We start from the raw sequence: 21,719 nt of genomic DNA, 5'->3' as shown, positions 1-21,719 counted from the left end.
TAAACAACACTTCAACCTAAAATCAGATTAGGTCTTTTTCTTTGGTGAACTTATCTGAGTATTGACAGGTCAGTCTCAGTGATTGTACCCTTGACTTGATAATTTCCATACCTAGCCTGAACTTTGACACCTTGCTAAAGGAGGACCTTAATACAAAACAAGTCTTATGTAAGTACCAGCTGCCAATACCAAGAAAATCAACACCTCCCTCGTAAAAGTGGGGAAGCGAGTGACATCTGACACCAGCCTGTAGAATCTGTCCGCGGCCAATCAAGAGGATGACAAAACGGGTCTTCATACACTGTTGTAAGACAGTCTTTCTACCTACCTGGATCGTACCTTTAAAGTCCAGATCCTCTGCTTCAGGTGTGCTAGTTTATTGCTCTCCCTGCATTGCCAAAGGATGTGACTAGGACTAGAAAGACAACCGCATATAGACCCCTTTCTGTGTTTACAAACATTGTCGCAAGAGGGCGATGTGCACAAGTTGGTGGCAGAACAAGGGGAAGTTCTTACAGAAGGCCAGCATAAAAAGCCTCTCTTTAACATGTTGCTTACGGGTGCATTTCACACTACATTTGGATTATAATTGGATTTTAAGGCTTATATGAATGTCCTGCTTAATATAATGTTTGTTTGTTGAATGTGCACAGATGGAAATGGCTTTCTTATTGCCGCCAAGAGTGGCGCGAATCTGTGTGTGACGTCAATATGTCGTGTACTGGAAAAGGGTCTATAGAGACGTGAATTAGGTCAGAGTCAGACGGTCGGCAGCTAGGAGGCGTCAGAATCGTAGCCGACCAGGGGACACAACCTGAGCTGGTGGGGACACTAAGATGGCCGTATGAAAGTATGCAGCTACACGCAACTGACACCAAAAGACAGGCTGACATTTGACAGACTAGACTAGACATACAACATGTGCTAGATACAACATGTACTAGAAACGCATGTGAGACTAGGAACAGATGTCCTAGCCTGATCAGTTATGTAATGGCTATAAATAATGCATATTGCCAATATATACACAACTAAATGTTCCTTTAATATCTGCAGACCAAATTAATGAGTTACTGCAGTATAATGAAATGTGGCAAACATTTTGTTTTCCCACAAAACAGAGAGGAAACACCACAGAACTACTGCAAATCAACCTCCCTGTGAGGGAACACAATCACCAATGCGCCAAACAAAATCATAAAATTATTTCTGCATTGAGCATCTAGCAGAGCCATGTATTAGCAGAGCCATCTAGTCTACACTTAGCTACCCTAGCTTGTGATCTGCCAAGTGTTATTTCTAAATGTGAAGAGGGTGGCCTTACCGAGCTGGCTGAGGTCCAGTAGGTTCCAGTGCATGCCGGTGGGGCAGCTAGTGGAGAGGGTGCGGATGTGGACGCGGCCGTGTTGGTCCAGTCCCCACAGGGCATCGCGGCAGGCAGAGAGCTGGACCATCTCTGTGTCCTGGGGCAGTTGGACTGTGGTGAGGTGCATCTGACCATCCTGGTCCCAAACACAGAACAGGTCTTTCCTGCTCTGGCCCAGCCACAGGAAGCTCCCTGCAGAGACACAGAGACAGTCAGTCACATATTGGTGATGTACAACACAGACACAGATAACAGCGGCAGATGTCACTACACAGAGACACAGATAACAGCGACATGTCACTACACAGCGAGACACAAATAACAGCGACAGATGTCACTACACAACAGGGAATGGAATGTAAATGTGGTCTTCCTTATTTCTGTTAATATATTTGAGATGGGTTGTTGCCATCAGGTGGAAGGTGGGTAGGGTGTGTTATGTTTTTGTATTACAATATTGTGTTTTGTGTATTACCTTCTTTAGTGAGTACAGCCGAGGAATAGACGAATGCCCACTTGGTGGCTGAGACGGTTCCTCTGGGTACCACACCCTGCCAAAACGTACCTGTGGGGTCACAACACATCACTGTCACACTGAACACACTGCAGTATTCACACAAAAGTCCCTGTCCACCACACTGACTTAAAACAGAGAAGGTGCCAATAAGGCAATGCTTAGCTGATTAAGTTCTGTGAAGTGTAGTCATGTCAGAAAGTGCATTCCATAAATTGCATTCCAACGCAGAAAACAATAATGAAAATTCCTCATGACTGAGCATCTGTGTTAACCCACTGAGATAAAGCCTTGGCATTATCTTGGAAAGCTAATGCAAGTCTTGAGGTTTCATAAATTCATACCGCTGAGGCTGCCCTTGGAAGTTGTTCCTGCCGGATGCAATCCAGACGCCGCTGGTGTTGGAGGAGACCAGGCTGGGCTGGCATTGGAACTGCTGGGACAGGAAGGCCATGCGGAGGCACTCTGCAACCCGCTCCACAGCCTTGGTGGCTGTGGCCATGTTCTGAGTGGCCTGGATCAGAGTCTGGAACAGACTGCCCTGATCAAACACCACATAGTCTGTGATGCTCACCTGAAAAGGAGGGGTGGGAGGAAGGGAGAGGGAACAAAAGGCCAGAAATGTATAAGCATTAGAAGTTGTGCCATGGTTAGCAGATGTTAATGTGAGTGTAGCTAAAAGCTTGGGCTTCTGGTTCTGACAGTGCAGTAATATCTAACACGTAATCTAACATTTCCCCAACAACTACCTAATACACACATCTAAAGGGATGGAATAAGAATATGTACATATAAATATATGGATGAGCAATGGCCGAGCGGCATAGGCAAGGTGCAATAGATGGTATAAGGTACAGTATATACATATGAGATGAGTAATGTAAGATCCGTAAACAATATTAAAGTGGCATTATTTAAAGTGCCATTGTTTAAAGTGACTAGTGATCCATTTATTGGGTGTCAATGTAGGCAGAAGCCTCTCTGAGTTAGTGATTGAGGTTTAGCAGTCTGATGGCCTTGGAGAAAAAAGCTTTTTTTCAGTCTCTCGGTCTCAGTTTTGATGCACCTGTACTGACCAGGCAGTGGCGGTTGTTGTTCTTGATGATCTTTTTGGCCTTCCTGTGGCATCGGGTGCTGTAGGTGTCTTGGACGGCAGATAGTTTGCCCCCGGTGATGCGTTGTGCAGACCGCACCACCCTCTGGAGAACCTTGCGGTTGAGGGCGGTGCAGTTGCTGTTCCAGGCGGTGATACAGCACAACAGGATGCTTTTGATTGAGCATCTGTAAAAGTTAGTCCGGGTTTTGGGTGACAAGCCAAATTTCATCCCTCCTGAGGATGAAGAGGTGCTGTTGCGTCTTCTTCACCACACCGTCTGTGTGGGTGGACCATTTCAGTTTGTCTGTGATGTGTACGCCGAGAAACTTGAATCTTCCCACCTTGTCCACTACTGTCCCTTTGATGTGGATAGGGGGTGCTCCCTCTGCAGTTTCCTGAAGTCCACAATTATCTCCTCTGTTTTGTTGACGTTGAGTGAGAGGTTTTCCTGAGGGCCCTCACCTCCTCCATGTAGGCTGTTTCTTCATTGTTGTGTCGTCTGCAAACTTTATGACTGAGTTGGAGGCGTGCATAGCCACGCAGTCATGGGTGAACAGGGAGTACAGGAGAGGGCTGAGCATGCACCCTGTGGGGTTGAGGGTCAGCGAAGTGGAGATTTTATTTCCTACCTTCACCACCTGGGGACGGCCCGTCAGGAAGTCCAGGACCCAATTGCACAGGGCGGGGTTGAGACCCAGGGCCTCCAGCTTAATGATGAGCTTGGAGGGTACTATGGTGTTGAATGTGGGGCTGTAATCAATGAACAGCATTCTTACATAGGTATTCCTCTTATCCAGATGGGATAGGGCAGTGTGCAGTGTGATGGCGATAGCATCGTCTTTGGACCTGTTGGGGCGGTATGCAAACTGAAGTGGGTCTAGGGTGGCCGGTAAGGTAGAGGTGATATGATCCTCGACTAGTCTCTCAAAGATTGAATATGTCCGTAAACACACCAGCCAGCTGGTCTGCTCATGCTCTGAGGATGCGGCTTGGGATGCTGTCTGGGCCAGCAGCCTTGCGAGGGTTAACACGTTTAAATGTCTTACGTCGGCCATGGAGAAGGAAGGGGGCCGCAGACCTTGTTAGCGGGCGGCGACGGTTGCACTGTGTTTTCCTCAAAGCGGGCAAAGAAGGTTTTTAGTTTGTGTGGAAGCGTGACATCGGTGTCCGTGATGTGGCTGGTTTTATTTTTGTAGTCCGTGATTTACTGTAGAACCTGCCACATACGTCTCATGTCTGAGCCGTTGAATTGCGACTCCACTTTGTCCCTGTACCGGCATTTCACTGGTTTGATTGCCTTGTGGAGGGAATAACTACACTGTTAATATTTGGCCATATTGCCAGTCCTCTTTCCATAGTTAAACGTGGTGGTTCGAACTTTCAGTTTTGCGCGAATGCCGCCATCCATCCACGGTTTCTGGTTAGGGGTCTTCTTCCCAGAGAGGTGTTTATCTCTGTTGGTGCGAGGTCTGCGGCCCCCCCAGTGGCTGAACCGATTCCGACAACGTCTCCCGAGAGCCATGTTTCCGTGAAACAGAGAATGTTGCAATCTCTGATGTCTCTCTGTAAGGCAACCCTTGTCCTAATTTCGTCTACCTTGTTGTCAAGAGACTGGACATGGGCGAGTATTATACTCAGAAGCGGGGGGGCGGTGTGCACGCCTACGGAGCCTGACCAGGAGGCCGCTCCGTCAGTCTCTTCTGCGGCGACGTTGTTTTGGGTCGGCTTCTGGAATTAGATCCACTGTCCTGGGTGGTGGTCTGAACAAAGGATCCGCTTTGGGAAAGTCGTGTTCCTGGTCGTAACGTTGGAAAGTTGACGTCGCTCTTATACCCAATAGTTCTTCCCGGCCGTATGTAATAAGACTTCTAAGATTTCCTGGGGTAATAATGTAAGAAATAATACATTAAAAAAAGGTAAAAATAAAATACTGCATAGTTTCCTAAGGACTCGAAGTGAGGCGACCATCTCTGTCGGCACAAGACCCATACTCATCTCAGGGTGAAGTCTGTAATGCAAACCATCCTAAATTTGACTTTAATAATACATGCTCTTAAAAAACGATCATAGTGCAAGATAGACGACGTATGGAAATTATGGGTGTGAGTAACATTGAACACAGTCTGTAGGATACCAACCTGCCACCAGTGGTCATCTTCCCCTTGGGGCTTCCTGGCAGTGACTCCAGTCCTAAACCACAGACTGCCGCTGGTATCCAGAGCCCAAGCCGTGTTGCTCTCTCCCAGGGCTATACAGATGGGCTCCAGACCCTGACTCTCACTTTGGGAGGAGAAAAAACACATTCACACGAATATGTAATGATCAGCAAAGAAAGCTAACATTGCCTGAGTCCCGAAGACTTGCATTAGCTCCCCAAGCTAATGCCTAAGAGGCTTTAGCTCAGCAGGCTAACAAAGTCCTGTGGCGTGCTGGAGATCTGGATTTGAACCCTGGTCGGTCATACTAACTAAACGTTCACTGCTACTAGGCCTCTATGACACACATTTTCCTTCCTCTTTTCAAAAAAGGTGAAAGAATCCCTGTTGAATTACAATTATCTGGAATGACCACACCACAACCCACAGGGGTGTCACAAGAACCGAGCAGAGCTAACTCGACTATCACGGTTACTGGGGCCTACGACACACAGGTTATCTTTTTCAGAAAAGGTCCTACCTGATTTTGTCATACTTCCACATTTCCCCCTCAGAGCAGTAGCTGCTGAGGCCATCGCTATCTCTGTAGAAGACGGCCCTGTGTTGGCTGAGGGCCCACACCACCCCGCCACGCGCTGCGATCTGGGCCATAGGACACGGGCAGTTCACCTTCACAGCTCGTGCACACGGACGGTCCACACTCAAACCTGCAGAACGGGATCACAACCACACAGTCAAGTTTCACGGTCTGTGAGTTAAGGCATTTGTTGTATTTGTTGTTTTTGTGAGTTAGTGAGGGGCCGGGAATGTCTGTATGTAACAATGTTAATCATGCTAAACAATAGCAGTATAGCAGTCTCACATTAGTTTCTTAGTTAATCATATCGAATTCAAATTTAATGTATATATCTCACATACATACAGTGCATTCGGAAAGTATTCAGAACCCTTGACTTTTTCCACATTTTGTTATGTTACAGCCTTGTTCTAAAATAGATAAATACTTTTTTCCCACTCAATAATCCACACACACAATACCACATAATGCCAAAGCAAAAACAGGTTTTGAAATTTGTGCAAATGTATTAAAAATAAAAAACAAATACCTTATTTACATAAGTATTCAGACCCTTTGCTATGAGACTCAAAATTGAGCTCAGGTGAATCCTGTTTCCATTAAACATCCTTGAGATGTTTCTACAACTTGATTGGAGTCCACCTGTGGTAAATGTAATTGATTGGACATGATTTTAAAAGGCACACACCTGTCTACATAAAGTCCCACAGTTCACAGTGCATGTCAGAGCAAAAACCAAGCCATGAGGTTGAAGGAATTGTCCATAGAGCTCCGAGACAGGATTGTGTCGAGGCACAGATCTGGGGAAGGGTACCAAAAACTGTCTGCAGCATTGAAGGTCCCCAAGAACACAGTGGCCTCCATCATTCTTAAACGGAAGAAATTTGGAACCACCAAGACTCTTCCTAGAGCTGGTCGCCTGGCTAAACTGAGCAATCGGGGGAGAAGGGCCTTGGTCAAGGAAGTGACTAAGAACCCGAAGGTCACTCTGACAAGAGCTCCCGAGTTCCTTTGTGGAGATGGGAGAACCTTCCAGAAGGACAACCATCTCCGCAGGACTCCACCAATCAGGCCTTTATGGCAGAGTGGACAGACGGAAGCCACTCCTCAGTAAAAGGCACATGACAGTCCACTTGGAGTTTGCCAAAAGGCACGTAAAAAGACTCTCAGACCATGACAACAAGATTCTCTGGTCTGATGAATACCCTGAATGCCAAGCATCACGTCTGGAAGAAAACTTGCACCAACCCTAGTGTGATGCATCGTAGTGGCAGAATCATGCTGTGGGGATGTATTTCAGCAGCAGGGACTGGGAGACTAGTCAGGATCGAGGCAAAGATGAATGGAGAAAAGTACAGAGAGATCCTTGATGAAAACCTGCACCATAGTGCTCAGGACCTCAGACTGGAGCGAAGGTTCACCTTCCAACAGGACAACAACCCTAAGAAAACAGCCAAGACAACGTAGGAGTGGCTTCGGGACAAGTCTCTGAATGTCCTTGAGTGGCCCAGCCAGAGCCCGGAATTGAACCCGATCAAACATCTCTGGAGAGACCTGAAAATAGCTGTGCAGCGATGCTCCACATCCAACCTAACAGAGCTTGAGTGGATCTGCAGAAAAGAATGGGAGAAACTCCCCAGATACAGGTGTGCTAAGATTGTAGCATCATACACAAGAACACATGATGTAATCGTTGCCAAAAGGTGCTTCAACAAAGTACTAAGTAAAGGGTCTGAATACTTTTGTAAATGTGATATCTGTTTTTGTATTTTTAATACATCTTCAAAAATTTCAAAAAACCTGCTTTGCTTTGTCCTTGTGTGGTTGGTATTTTTTGTAGATTGACGAGGGAAAAAAACGAATCCATTTTAGAATAAGGCAGTAACATAACAAAATATGGAAAAAGTCAAGGTGTCTGAATACTTTAGGAATGAACTGTATATCCTTCAAACACCGGTTTTGAGGGCATTATCACTTTCACAGTTTACCAATATATACAGTTAAAGTCAGAAGTTTACATACACTTAGGTTGGAGTCATTAAAATTAGTTTTTCAACCAGTCCACAAATTTCTTGTTAACAAACTATAGTTTTGGCAAGTCGGTAAGGACATCTACTTTGTGCATGACACAAGTCATTTTTACAACAATTGTTTACAGACAGATTATTTCACTTATACATCACTGTGTCACAATTCCAGTGGGTCAGAAGTTTACATACACTAAATTGACTGTGCCTTTAAACAGCTTGGAAAATTCCAGAAAATTATGTCATAGCTTTAGAAGCTTCTGATAGGCTAATTGACATAATTTGAGTCAATTGGAGGTGTACCCGTGGATGTATTTCAAGGCCTACCTTCAAACTCAGTGCCTCTTTGCTTGACATATGGGAAAATCAAAAGAAATCAGCCAACACATCAAAAAATAAATTGTAGACCTCCACAAGTCTGGTTCACCCTTGGGAGCAATTTCCAAAAGCATAAAGGTACCACATTCATCTGTACAAACAATAGTATGCAAGTATAAAAACCATGGGACCACGCAGCCGTTATACCGCTCAGGAAGAAGACGCATTCTGTCTCCTAGAGATGAACGTACTTTGGTGCGAAAAGTGCAAATCAATCCCAGAACAGCAGCAAAGGACCCTGTGAAGATGCTGGAGGAAACAGGTACAAAAGTATCTATATCCACAGTAAAACGAGTCCTATATCGACATAACCTGAAAGGCCGCTCAGCAAGGAAGAAGCCAAAACCGCCAAAAAAATACAGACTACGGTTTGCAACTGCACATGAGGACAAAGATCGTACTTTTTGGAGAAATGTCCTCTCGTCTGATGAAACAAAAATAGAACTGTTTGGCCATAATGACCATCGTTATGTCTGGAGGAAAAAGGGGGAGGCTTGCAAGCCGAAGAACACCATCCCAACCGTGAAGAATGGGGGTGGTAGCATCATGATGTGGGGGTGCTTTGCTGCAGGAGGGACTGGTGCACTTCAGAAAATAGCAGGAATCATGAGGAATGAAAATTATGTGGATATATTGAAGCAGCATCACAAGACATCAGTCAGAAAGTTAAAGCTTGGTCGCAAATGGGTCTTCCAAATGGACAATGACCCCAAAGTTGTGGCAAAATGGCTTAAGGACAACAAAGTCAAGATATTGGAGTGGCCATCACAAATACCTGACCTCAATCCTATAGAAAATTTGTGGGCAGAACCGAAAAAGCATGTATGAGCAAGGAGGCCTCCAACCCTGACTCAGTTACACCAGCTCTGTCAGGAGGAATGGGACAAAATTCACACAACTTATTGTGGGAAGCTTGTGGAAGGCTACCCGAAACGTTTGACCCAAGTTAAGCAATGCTACCAAATACTAATTGAGTGTATGTGAACTTCTGATCCACTGGGAATGTAATGAAAGAAATAAAAGCTGAAATAAATAATTCTCTCTACTATTATTCTGACATCTCACATTCTTAAAATAAAGTGGTGATCCTAACTGACCTAAAACAGGGAATTTTTACTAGGATTAAATGTCAGGAATTGTGAAAAACAGAGTTTAAATATATTTGGCTAAGGTGTATGTAAACTTCCTACTTCAATTGTAAAAAATTATGATTGACAAAAGTTCATTAGAAACTTTATTTTGATGGATTTATTCATACCATTTCCTTCTTCCACGAGTCATAGTCCCGACACAAATCTAAAGTTGCTACCCAAGCCGGCTGGTCATTCGTTCTATTGGTTCTGTTGCCAGAGAAGCAACCCAGTCGTTTAGTCTTTTTGTTCTGTATCTACGAGCGACCCAGTCGTTCGTTCTAAATGATCCATTGCCATAATGACTGCCAATGTTCTTATCCCTTGCTTGCTAGCTAGACAACTACGGCTAAGTTACAGTCACGTCAAACAGTGCAAACAGAATAACAGCAAAGTATCTACATTTGCATTTGTTTAGGGTGTTTTCTAGTGATATTTATTTGGATACATTTCTAACAATGAGCTAATGATGCACGATTTTGCCTGGCATAGAAAATGTGCTCTCATCAGGACACTGTTGTTCTGAGGAGCTAGCCAACAACACAGCTAACACAATCACTTAAATCTGAAGCTGGAAAGATAGCAAACTAGCTGCATTTTGTTTCATTTGACCTGTTTTCTACTGACATTTCTTTGCATATATCCATAAAAATGATGCCAGCTGATTCATGATTTCGACTGGCTGACAAAAGCTGCCTGCCTGTCTGTCTCTTCCCGACTCCCGTCGGACACGTTCAATTTTATGGGACAGCTGGAGATCGAATTTCAGTATAGGAAAATATTGCTGTAAATGTCAGAGAAACAGACAAGGTTTATACAAATCTCCCCTGTTGAAAATCAAACGCTAGTCTAAAAGAAGTGGGAGATAATGTCAAGATGCTTTTTACAGAGGAGATCAAGTTTATAAATTGCCTGGCTGGGCTGTTGAGACACTGGATTGCGCAGTGAGATTAAACAGAGTAAATAGGCATTTCAACATCATAGCTTTAGCCGGTGGTAACTTGTGGAATAGACATCGGCTGGAATGCAGTTTTAACCAATCAGCATCCAGGATTAAACCCACCCATAGTATAATAATATAATACTTGTCATGACCAGCAGGGCAGGGCCAGCGAGTGTGTTACAATCCATCACAACACCAAAGTTTAAATATTACTTTCTAAAAGCATGTTTTGGATTTACTAGGCTTCATTATTTTGATCCTTAATATGCCATCCGTACAGAATTATGATTACCTCTAAGAAGATTTAGCCAGTGACTGATGATACTATTTACTATGGGCCTGAACAGCGCCATCTAATGGAGAATGGTTAAACTCAGGAACTGATTTGCTGAATTGAGAGTTCAGACTTTGCCAATAAACAGGAGTGATGTAATATTCTTAATACTCTGAGGCCACCTGGGGCTAAAATCACAAAGTCTTGTTTAAAATAGAGTGAATCAAGCCGTTGTGCAAAAAATACATTAACAATACTTACATTAAAGAAGCATTCAAATAATGTGCCATCAAAATCTTGAAGAAACTTAATTTTTTTTACATGAATTTGTCTAAATGTGTTTGATCTAATCAGGTCTGTTTATCTATACTCCATTGATAGTAAAATGACATACAGTACTGTCATGACGTTGCCTGCTTGGGTATAGCAAACCCCATCCCCCTCTCCCTGCCTCTCCCTTTCCACCACAACCCATGCGGTGATCACAGAGAGATGTCGTAAATTCCCGAGAATCTCCACACCACAAACAGTATTAAGACAGAGGGTAAACTTTCAGGACAAAGGAATTCTCTTCCACCTCACAGAACTTGAGGTACGAACATATTTCATGTTCCTGCCAAAGTAGGAAAGATTGGTGAAGATCCTAGCTATTAACATGTCCATTTGTCCCCATGTGGGAAACTCAGGAGAGACTGTGGGACCACATTACCATACCGCTGTTTATATAATAACCTCAGATATGAGGTTTACATCTGTTTGTTGTATAAAATGAATGAGTGAGTATGATACTGTTTGTATAATTGTGTAATATGATTTTTGACTGTTTAATTAAGAAAAATACAAATACCTTTTTGATTTGAACTAAATCCAAGGACCGCCCTGAGCCCAGTATGGGTCAGAGACCATGGGACCACCCCTCTCTGCTATCTGAATAAAACCCAACTCCTAAGAAATTACCATTAAGACCATGTTTCTCTCAATCACGAGAGGACAAAGGTTGCAGACCAGCTTACCTCGATAACGAGAGGGCCAAGGTTTGAGACCAGACTGCTGAATCTTTTAACCATCCCACGTGGTTAAAACTCTTATACGAATCATAACAAGTCTTTGATATTGACTTCTAGTCTGCAGCTAGGAATTCGGTATCATTGAACGCGAAGAAAGACAACCGCCGAAACATCCATTCTATAACGAATGTCACTCTGAACTCTCCACAATAACTCCCAACAAAAACGAACTTCTCTCCAACGATCAAGACGACACACACACTGAACGTAACTATATATATATTGATTGCAATTGTTCCCGAATGAGTGAGCGTTCATGTGTAAGGATTAGCATGTCAATTGTTATAGTTATGGACTCTGTAGTGAATTATTAGTCGAACGCAACTTTCCCTTTGTCTAACAGCCGCCATGCCGGTTCAGCCCACTAGGGTATATTGCTCCCATCATTTCATGTAACTATTTTAAGTTTGTTTGTTTGTTTATGCATTTCTGTGAATTAATTAGTTAGTAATAAATAAATGATTTAAGACAATTGATGTATGGATGACTCATAGTGAAGACTGGGTTCGTGCAGATAATCAACGATTTACGACGTTTGGAATGAGACTGACGAGGTAGAGTAAATAAATCATTAATTAGAAGACTATTGATCAGATATGAAAATATTTGAAAGGTTATATTGGGAAATTATAACTTTGTAATCTAATAACTTTCCCTGGTGCCCTCAAATTCATAGTTAATTCGTTACGTTATTACTCAAATTATAGCGTAAGCCCTAATTACAGGAATATATGATAAAAACTATAAGTCTTCAATTTAACGATAGCAAAGACACGACAGTACTGAATAGTCACCAGTAGCTCACCTGTCTGCAGGTAGAGGTCCCCGCTGGTTCGGATGATCCATGCTGTGTCTTCACCAAGTGCCACAAAGGCAGAATCCTCCAGGGCCATGTACCAGTGCTTCTTTCCTTTGATGGTGACTTTACCACATGCATACGCTGTCATGGTCTTCTGTTCCACCTTCCATAGCAGGGACCCTAAAATAAAACCGTTTAAAAGTTTGGGGTCACTTAAAAATGTCCTTGTTTTTTAAAGAAAAGCAAAAAAATGTTGTCCATTAAAATAACATCAAATTGATCAGAAATACAGTGTAGACATTGTTAATGTCATTTGTGGGTTTGATTACAGGCTCAAAATGGCCAGAAACAAAGAACTTTCTTCTGAAACTCATCAGTCTAATCTTGTTCTGAGAAATGAAGGCTATTACATTTGAGAACTTGCCAAGAAACTAAAGATCTCATACAACGCTGTGTACTACTCCCTAGAAAGAGGAGTGTCAGGCCCCGGGCACAACTCAGCAAGAGGACAAGTACATTAGTGTGTGTAGTTTGAGAAACAGATGACTCACAAGTCCTCAACTGGCAGCTTATTAAACCCGCAAATCACCAGTCTCAACATCAACCGTGAAGAGGTGACTCCGGGAAGCCGGCCTTCTAGGCAGAGCTACAAAGAAAAGCCATATCTCAGACTGGTCAATAAAAATAAAAGATTAAGATGGGCAAAAGAACACTGGACAGAGGAACTCTGCATGGAAGGCCAGCATCCCGGAGTCGCCTCTTTACTGTTGACGTTGAGGCTGGTGTTTTGCGGGTACTATTTAATGAAGCTGCCAGTTCAAGGCTTGTGAGGCGTCCGTTTCTCAAACTAGACACACTAATGTACTTGTCCTCTTGCTCAGTTGTGCCCCGGGGCCTGACACTCCTCTTTCTATTCTGGTTAGAGACAGTTTGCACTGTCCTGTGAAGGGAGTAGTACACAGCGTTGTACGAGATCTTTAGTTCCTTGGCAATTTCAGAAATGTAATAGCCTTCATTTCTCAGAACAAGATTAGACTGATGAGTTTCAGAAGAAAGTTCTTTGTTTCTGGCCATTTTGAGCCTGTAATCAAACCCACAAATGAAAAATAAGGACATTTCAAAGTGACCCCAAACTTTTGCACGGTAGTGTACATCCAAAGATGTAATTTTGGTGATCAAACTAACCAACTCCGAAAAGTAAAGATCTATCTCGATGATAGTGGTTGCAGTCTGTCTCCCTCAACTACAGTGCCTTTCATCTCTTTCACAATATATACACATGATAGACCCTAACAGACCCAGTCACTGAATAAAAGTTCGATAAAAGCTTAAAAAAGGTACAATATGCAGAAATCACCCGCCATTTCCTGGTTGCTTAAATTCTAATAGTTCCCTTAATGTCAGTTTATATGATAAAACAAGCAAATATAGTGTAGATAATCACAAGCATTTCGCTACACTCACATTAACATCTGCTAACCATGTGTATGTGACAAATAAAAATTGATTTGATCATTGTACCATCTAACCCGCAGTGGAACAACTTTTCAATACCCCCAAAATATTGTATTTTCAGCTGGTGTTCAAAACCGATAGTCAAAGTTGCAAAAATTAAACTTAAGAACGGGAAGCATAGAAATAGTGCATATAGAACATATTTACCACTTCTTAGATTTGATTTTAATGATAATGACAGATCTATAACTCCCATTTCTACATGAATTTGGTCGTGTCGCCTAAAAGGTTACATATTGCAGATTTAGAAATAAAAGCATCTCACAATAGATTAATAAAAGCTTCTGCTAAATGACCATATTACAGACATCCTCATCACCTGAAGGTGACAGTGCCACCTGCTGCACATTGTCCTCAAACTTCTGCCAGCTCAGGCCCCTGTCTGGGAGGGCACTGCAGTACAGGCCTCCTTTAAAGTCCAGGCACCAGATGTATTGGTCAGTCACAACCAGGTTGAGGATGCCACAGCCTGGCCCTGTGTAGCCCATCCAGCTCTCTGCCAACTACAGGAGAGAAGGTTCAAACCAGACACAGCATCCTACAGTAATCAAATCAAATCAAGTTTATTTTATATAGCCCTTCGTACATCAGCTAATATCTCGAAGTGCTGTACAGAAACCCAGCCTAAAACCACAAACAGCAAGCAATGCAGGTGTAGAAGCACGGTGGCTAGGAAAAACTCCCTAGAAAGGCCAAAACCTAGGAAGAAACCTAGAGAGGAACCAGGCTATGAGGGGTGGCCAGTCCTCTTCTGGCTGTGCCGGGTGGAGATTATAACAGAATCAGTAATGGTACACACAAACAGTACACACAAACCATCAGTAATGGTTTGTGTGTTATAAAAGTGCAATAAAATGACTAATAACAATCAAATGATCCATTGCTTTTCATTTTGATGCAACATTACTAACCACATGGTATCCTATTGAAATGGAATGTGATGTACTGTAGCACACACAGTGAGGAAGGTGCAATATGCAACGTCACATGTTGTGTGTGATATAACTGTAACCACTAGTATAACTATTACTGTCTTGTCTTGGTCCTGCTGCCCGATGTTGGACCCCTGGAGGTTGAGGGCGTTGAGTCTGTTTCCCAGGCTGGCGCTGGAGGCTGAGTACGGAACTCCGTGGACAGCGTAAATGTCCTCCTCGTCACTAGAGTGGCACTGCTCAGGCTCCAGGGAATAACACATCTGATCAACACAGCTAGGAGGCTCCAGATCCAGTTGACAGTGCTGGTGGTGGGGGTCGTCCTGGTCCAAGTCATCCAGCCCAATGAGGGGGCTCAGGAGATCATCCTCCTGCTCCTCCATGGGGTCTTGCTCCTTCGAGGTCTGCATGTAGGCAAAGGTGCACTCCAGTAATAGGTCTACGTGTCGGGTGGGAGCCTCCCCCTCTTTGTTAGTGATGGAGGGTCTGTTTTCATTCTTTGGGTAGGACTGGCACTCCATGTCCTGGGAGGGCAGGGACATGGGGCAGGAGGGAGGCTGAGTCCCAGGGGGTTGAGTCTGAGTCAGAGGGTCCTCTCTCTGGTCACCACCCTGGCTCTGAGCTCCAGAGGCAGTGAGTTCTGGAGAGGCCCTACTGATGGAGCCCTCCTGGTCGGGGGATCCGCTGCTCCTGCTCTGTAGGTCCAGACTGCTGCACGGGAAACTTGTGTGGTCAGAAGCTGAGGGGGGCTCACTGATAGAGGTGCTGGTCCCCCCGTCGCTGCCCCCTCCTCCATCCTGACTGTAAATGCTCTCGGACCAGCTGTTGTGCTGCTCACCGATGCGGTTTCCACTTTCTATAAAGAGAAAAAGAGAGCGGGAGATCATAGCAGCAAGAAGTTTCAACATTAGTGGCTTGAATCATAAGAGAAAGGTAATTATAAGACAAGCTGTTAGTTTTTTAATCTATTAAAAAAGCAATTTGCAGCTATTTTTTTTTTTTTTTTTACATTTTGTGATCAACCACAGCATAACACACTAGATCTCAAATCACTACAACTGCCACTTGCCTTGCCTCCTCCTCTTGGCATTCTTCTTGACTTTGATGGCCTGGACCACTAGCTCATGCTGAAAGTCCTCCTGGTTGATGGCACTGTATTGGCTGGAGGAGAGCTCTGACTGCTCCATGGTGCTGGTGGAGAGCATCATGCCCTGAACTCTGTCGCAGGACGTGATGGAACTGCTGCGGCTATGAAAATCACTGGTGCCCCCTACACTGCCTCCTCTCTGGTGGTCCAGTCGCTCCCCCAACTCAGGCCTCTCCATCAGGGCTCCGGCCTTCCCCGCCTCGAGGATGTTACTCAGCTGGTCCTGCTCCAGCACCTCCTCTACCTCCTCATCCACCAGCCTCTCCCGCTCCCCCTGCTCTGTGATGGCCATTGTCCTGATAGGCTGGACTGTCTACACGGAGCCGGAGGGAGGAAGCAGGATGGTAGGAGTGGTCAGGGGAGAGGTCAGACGGAAGGACAACTCAGAAACTGGGTGGGAGAAAGTTAAGAGAAGATTGTTATATATCTGGGAATGACTATAGAGAAACAAGAATTCAAAATTAAAGTCTAGGAGTAAAGAAAGTGTTAGCTGGAGATCATGATTCTCTCTTTCAACTCTCTATGGTTGGTTTGAAATGAACAAAGTGCTTCTGATATATTATGACATCAATCAATCAATCAAGTTTATTTTATATAGCCCTTCGTACATCAGCTAATATCTCGAAGTGCTGTACAGAGACCCAGCCTAAAACCCCAAACAGCTAGAATGCAGGTGTAGAAGCACGGTGGCTAGGAAAAACTCCCTAGAAAGGCCAAAACCTAGGAAGAAACCTAGAGAGGAACCAGGCTATGAGGGGTGGCCAGTCCTCTTCTGACATGACGATGTACTATGTATGACATCGTACTGTTGGAAGCCAAGTCCTCAGGAGCATTCGAGATGCGAACAATGTCCCGATCTCCTTTCAGGAGCATCATTTTCGGTGCATGATACAGAGACGATGTCCCCACAGCTCTCCAGTGCACCGATGATCACCTAGAAAGGCAGCATTTTTTTTTTTTACAGAGATAGACCTGTAACATGACACCCTGACAGGACACAGGTTTAAAGACTCTCACAGGCTAGATTCACCTACCTGACTACTTTTTTCTCTATCAAAATATGATTTGTGACACAAGTGATTCAAAAGTGATTACCTGGTTGAGGAAATACACAAGACAGCTAAAATCCATGTATTAATGTATCCATTAATCCAGATATCCATGTAAAATATCCATTCCTTTGTATCAAGTGAATGATGCAAATGTTCCTGCTTGTTATGAAAAAAATATATACAAAAATATATATAAAAAAAATAATAATATCCATTCCTGCCTGAGGACATCTTTACCTGGTTGAGGCAGTCCAACACGTAGACACTATATTCATTCCAGCTGAGGACCCAGCCCTCTCTGAGGAAGCAGCTCACCACACCCAGCTGCCTCTCGTGGGGCCGGCAACCCCCCGTGGGGCCCGGCCTGGTGAACAGCTCAAACTGTGGCACCTCCTGGTTGAACAGACGCTTGAGGACCAGCGTGTCCACCACAAGCCCTCTTACATCCGTCCGCCACAGCCGGAGGCCAGGCCTCGCTGCATAGACTAGCAGGTCACTCTGCTTACACAGGCCTGGCTGGAAGCACGCACCAAACTTCCCATTGCTTTGAGGAAAAACAACAGTGCAAGATAAATATATTACACTGAACAAAAACATGCTAGAATTTATTTTCTTTTTTTACTGCGTTTACAGTTCATGTAAGGAAATCAGTCGATTGAAATAAATAAATTAGGTCCTAATCTATGGATTTCACATGACTGGGAATACAGATATGCATCTGTTGGTCAAAGTCAGTGTCATGACGTTGGCCTGTGGGGTAGGTTTATGACAGTCATAAATACCTCTTCCCCCCTTTTTCCTCTCCCTACTCTACTGATGTGACATTAGAAAACCCCTTGTTTAACATAGAGATTCTGGGAACATCATAAATTGGAGGGAAATTAACTATATTCTGGTAATCCGACCAATTGAACATATGCAGTGGTACTTTAGGTATATTATGTCAGTTCGGTTGTCATCTGGCACATTCTCATCAATGATAGAATGACAAACTCTACTGTGGAAAGTCTACACATCAGAGTTATCGGATTCACATGGAATTGTTGTTCAATTCAAATGTTTGAATATGAAATTATTCGTGATGGGATGAAATGTGATTTTAGCTTCTAAAATGTGAGAATTGGGTTTTCATGAGTGAATTAGGCCCGACTCAGTGGCCCGCCCACGTGAAGAAACCTAGGTTGTAAATTATGAAACACACCCCTTTTCTCCCTCCACTATATAAACCCTTGACGAAAATTTAACCTCCTGTTCCGGGTACATTAGGATGACGATCCGATGTCAGAATGGTTCAGATAACAACTACAGAACCTCAGCGTGAGCTTTGGTTGCGAATGATATGAATGTTGAACTCTTACTCACTACAGAAGTGATACCGCCTAGCCATTGAGTTAGCAACAGCAGCTGCAAACGTAAATTAGGGCAGACAGAGTATCCCGTCTACCACACAACGACGTTACTAAAACTATCCAATTGACCACCAGAGACATTCTTCAAAGGATAAAGGACTCGGTTTGGCAACACGGCCTTCCATCTACCACCAACCTACTGGAGCGCAGCTCAGAGTAAATATTTATTGCATTTTCCTTTTCCAAATGGGTGGTAATTTAGAATGCATAAGATATTGTATTTACGATAGCACAGCTTCGCCCTTTGTTCCTCAGTCTTCCCGCTCTTTCAATCAAACCCAGCCCCTTTTCCTTTGTGTAAGCAGCTGTCATATCTGTTCCGCCCGCTAGGGACGTTTTCCTTTATGACGTCATTTGTAATCAAGGTATGATTCATTCTGTGTATATGTAATTCTGTGTGATTAGTTAGGTATTTAATAAATAAATAATTAAACCCAATTTTTTATTGCTGATTCAACTTGTTAGCCAGGGTTCGTGAAGATAACCAAGAATTTACAACTTTCAGATGAGACTGAAATAAGGTGACAATTAATATTGACTGCTATTGATGTAAAATATTACTAGGTCTTTATTTATTTATGTATTTATTTATATAAGAGTTTATTTGGAAGATAACAGCTCTATAAATATTATTTTGTGGTGCCCCTCTAGTTAATTACATTTACATGATTAGCTCAATCAGGTAATATTAATTACGGAGAAAGGATTTTATAGAATAGAATGTCATATCACTTAATCCGGCATAGCCAAAGACACGACATCAGATACCTTAATTTTAAAAAAGGTAGGTGCGTGGATCAGAAAACCAGTCAGTATCTGGTGTGACCACTAGGGCTGTGGTGGTCATGACATTTTGTCAGCCGGTGATTGTCAAGCAAATAATTGCCGGTCTCACGATAATTTTATGTTATTTAACAAACACATTTAGCATCTCCTGGCTTCCACGCATAGCCTACAAGTCACTGATGCAGACTTTTGGATCATCTATTTCAGAAGAACAGAATAGCATACTCTGTGTTGTTCTTGTTAGGCCCTGATCTGGTTATGCCTTTTAGCTGTGGGCTACACTAATTCATTGAGCAAAAAATATTTACTTAGAATTCCATGGCATTATTTTATAGTATGAAGAATACAAGTGAACATAGCTGAATGAAATAGAAAGGATATTTCTCCAAACGATTTGAGGGAGTGCTCACATACTGTGTTAAGCGGTTAAAGAAACAGGTCCTCCTATATACGTAATTTAGAGTTCCTTATGTAACTTTAGTTGTGAAATAAACGTTGGGCTATATGTTTGGATTTTTTATACATTAAGGCTACATGAGGGGACTAATGATGAGTTTAAAAAAGTTGCATGAAAAGGCATGAGCTCTGCTTTGTTTGTTTTTTTGCGCAAGCTGTACACACTTCATCAGTCTGATTCACAATTTGACAAGCACTTGATAATCCCTAGAATTTCCGGGCGGCATCCACTTTGTTTGGCTATAATGCACCCCAAACAAATCCATGCCTGTTGCGGCTAGTGGCCGTTGTGCCCTTGGGCTGAATATAATAATTACAATTCCCTTCTCACGTCTGCGTGCTCCGAAACACCTCTCACTCACATGGGTTTCTCAGATTTCTCAATTCGTATTATTCCAAACATAGTCTGGGACAGATGTGGGATACCATAGATCCCAAATTAATACAACGACTAGCATCAACAAAAAAACATTTAATTGCAATGAGGCTGATGCAGCAGATCAGAACGTTTAGCTAAAAATGTTAATAAATTATTAGGCTATTTCTTCACATTATAAGCGCAGCAATGAGCACACAGCAGTAGGCTATACGGGCAAATGTTCCAAAATGCAATCAATTAGCAGGAAAAAAACATTCTCAAAAGTGACCGCAAATGTGATTATGCATGTAATGCTTTTATTATAATTTTTATGGTGAAAATCTTCCCCAAACTTAAAACTCATGCGCTGCGTATGTATGCCAGTTAGGCTCTACACCTGTTGTAAAATGGATTAATGTGCTTCATTTTAAGTAGTTATTTGGCCACTTCAGTTGTGATATAAACATTATCAAAACATACAGGCCTATGAGCTAGGCTACTTGATGTGTGTGACTATGACTTGAAAAAGTTGCAACAAAAAAAGGTCATGTGCTGTTTCTTGCCTTACTGCACACAAACTGGGCATTATTCACAAGTTATATCATTCACAAGTGATAGGCTAATATTGTCACACATCAGACTATTCTTAATTTAATTTTGTCTTTACATATACTAAATTATAGTGTGAAATTTGTTTTGATTTAGAATGGACCATTATCATGCACCTGTCTCAAAAAATCCATGTCATATATGCACTTAAATAGTGAATGGAGGATGCTTTTCCTGTGGTTCATTTCCATGCTCCTGTGGTAAAGAGAAGCAATGTGATGAATAGTTGAGAAATAAAGTTGAGAAATAAATATACTAGACCTAGCCTATAGAAAGCTGATGGGATCCTCTGTTTTCTCACGCAATTGCATAGCTTATAGAAATGTTGCATTAGATTTTCGATTACATTTGCATTAATGTGAGTGATTAGAGGCACAATAGAGTGCTGAATACAAGGAAGTTAGCAAGTTCGTTAGGCTGCTAATGACCATCAGCAGCATCAGAGTTGAGAAGCCTAATTACCGTGACTAATATGTTACGTGGAATTTGACTGTCGTCATGACTTGTGACCGCCGGTGTTGCAGTAATACGGTCACCGTAACAGCCCTAGTGACCACGACTTGCCGCATGCAGCGTGACACATCTCCTTCCCATAGAGTTGATCAGGCTGTTGATTGTGGCCTGTAGAATGTTGTCCCACTTCTCTTCAATGGCGGTGCGAAGTTGCTGGATATTGGAGGGAACTTGAACACGCCGTCATACACGTCGATCCAGAGCATCGCAAACATGCTCAATGGGTGACATGTCTGGTGAGTACGCAGGCCATGGAAGAACTGGGACATTTTCAGCTTCCAGGAATTGTGTACAGATCCTTACGACATGGGGCAGTGCTGAAACATGAGGTGATGGTGGAAGATGAATGGCACGACAATAGGCCTCAGGATCAGTAGGCCATTGAAGGTGAGCATTTGCCCACTGAAGTTGGTTATGATGCCGAACTGCAGTCAGGTCAAGACCCTGATGAGGATGATGAGCATGCAGATGATCTTCCTTGAGATGGTTTCTGACAGTTTCTGCAGAAATTCTTTGATTGTGCAAACCCAGAGTTTCATCAGCTGTCCGGGTGGCTGGTCTGAGAAGAAATCGAATGTGGAGGTCCTGGGCTGGCGTGGTTACACATGGTCTGCG

At 43.2% G+C, this 21,719-nt stretch overlaps 1 protein-coding gene across 1 annotated transcript in view; it reads right to left on the bottom strand.

Annotated features, from left to right (window-relative positions):
• LOC129813105 (tectonin beta-propeller repeat-containing protein 2-like) overlaps positions 1–21,719 on the bottom strand; it is a 42,305-nt gene that overhangs the window by 15,444 nt on the left and 5,142 nt on the right. Inside the window, 13 exon segments of the mRNA XM_055865289.1 lie at positions 1,325–1,558; positions 1,842–1,931; positions 2,225–2,241; positions 2,243–2,454; positions 5,115–5,256; positions 5,653–5,839; positions 12,334–12,507; positions 14,162–14,345; positions 14,873–15,630; positions 15,844–16,311; positions 16,728–16,792; positions 16,794–16,855; positions 17,211–17,517. Coding sequence (XP_055721264.1) covers positions 1,325–1,558; positions 1,842–1,931; positions 2,225–2,241; positions 2,243–2,454; positions 5,115–5,256; positions 5,653–5,839; positions 12,334–12,507; positions 14,162–14,345; positions 14,873–15,630; positions 15,844–16,311; positions 16,728–16,792; positions 16,794–16,855; positions 17,211–17,517 — 2,900 coding nt within the window.

The sequence above is a fragment of the Salvelinus fontinalis genome, chromosome 16, assembly GCF_029448725.1.
Source record: "Salvelinus fontinalis isolate EN_2023a chromosome 16, ASM2944872v1, whole genome shotgun sequence".
NCBI classification, from domain to species: Eukaryota; Metazoa; Chordata; class Actinopteri; order Salmoniformes; family Salmonidae; genus Salvelinus; species Salvelinus fontinalis.
This window is presented reverse-complemented; position numbering and strand designations above follow the sequence as displayed.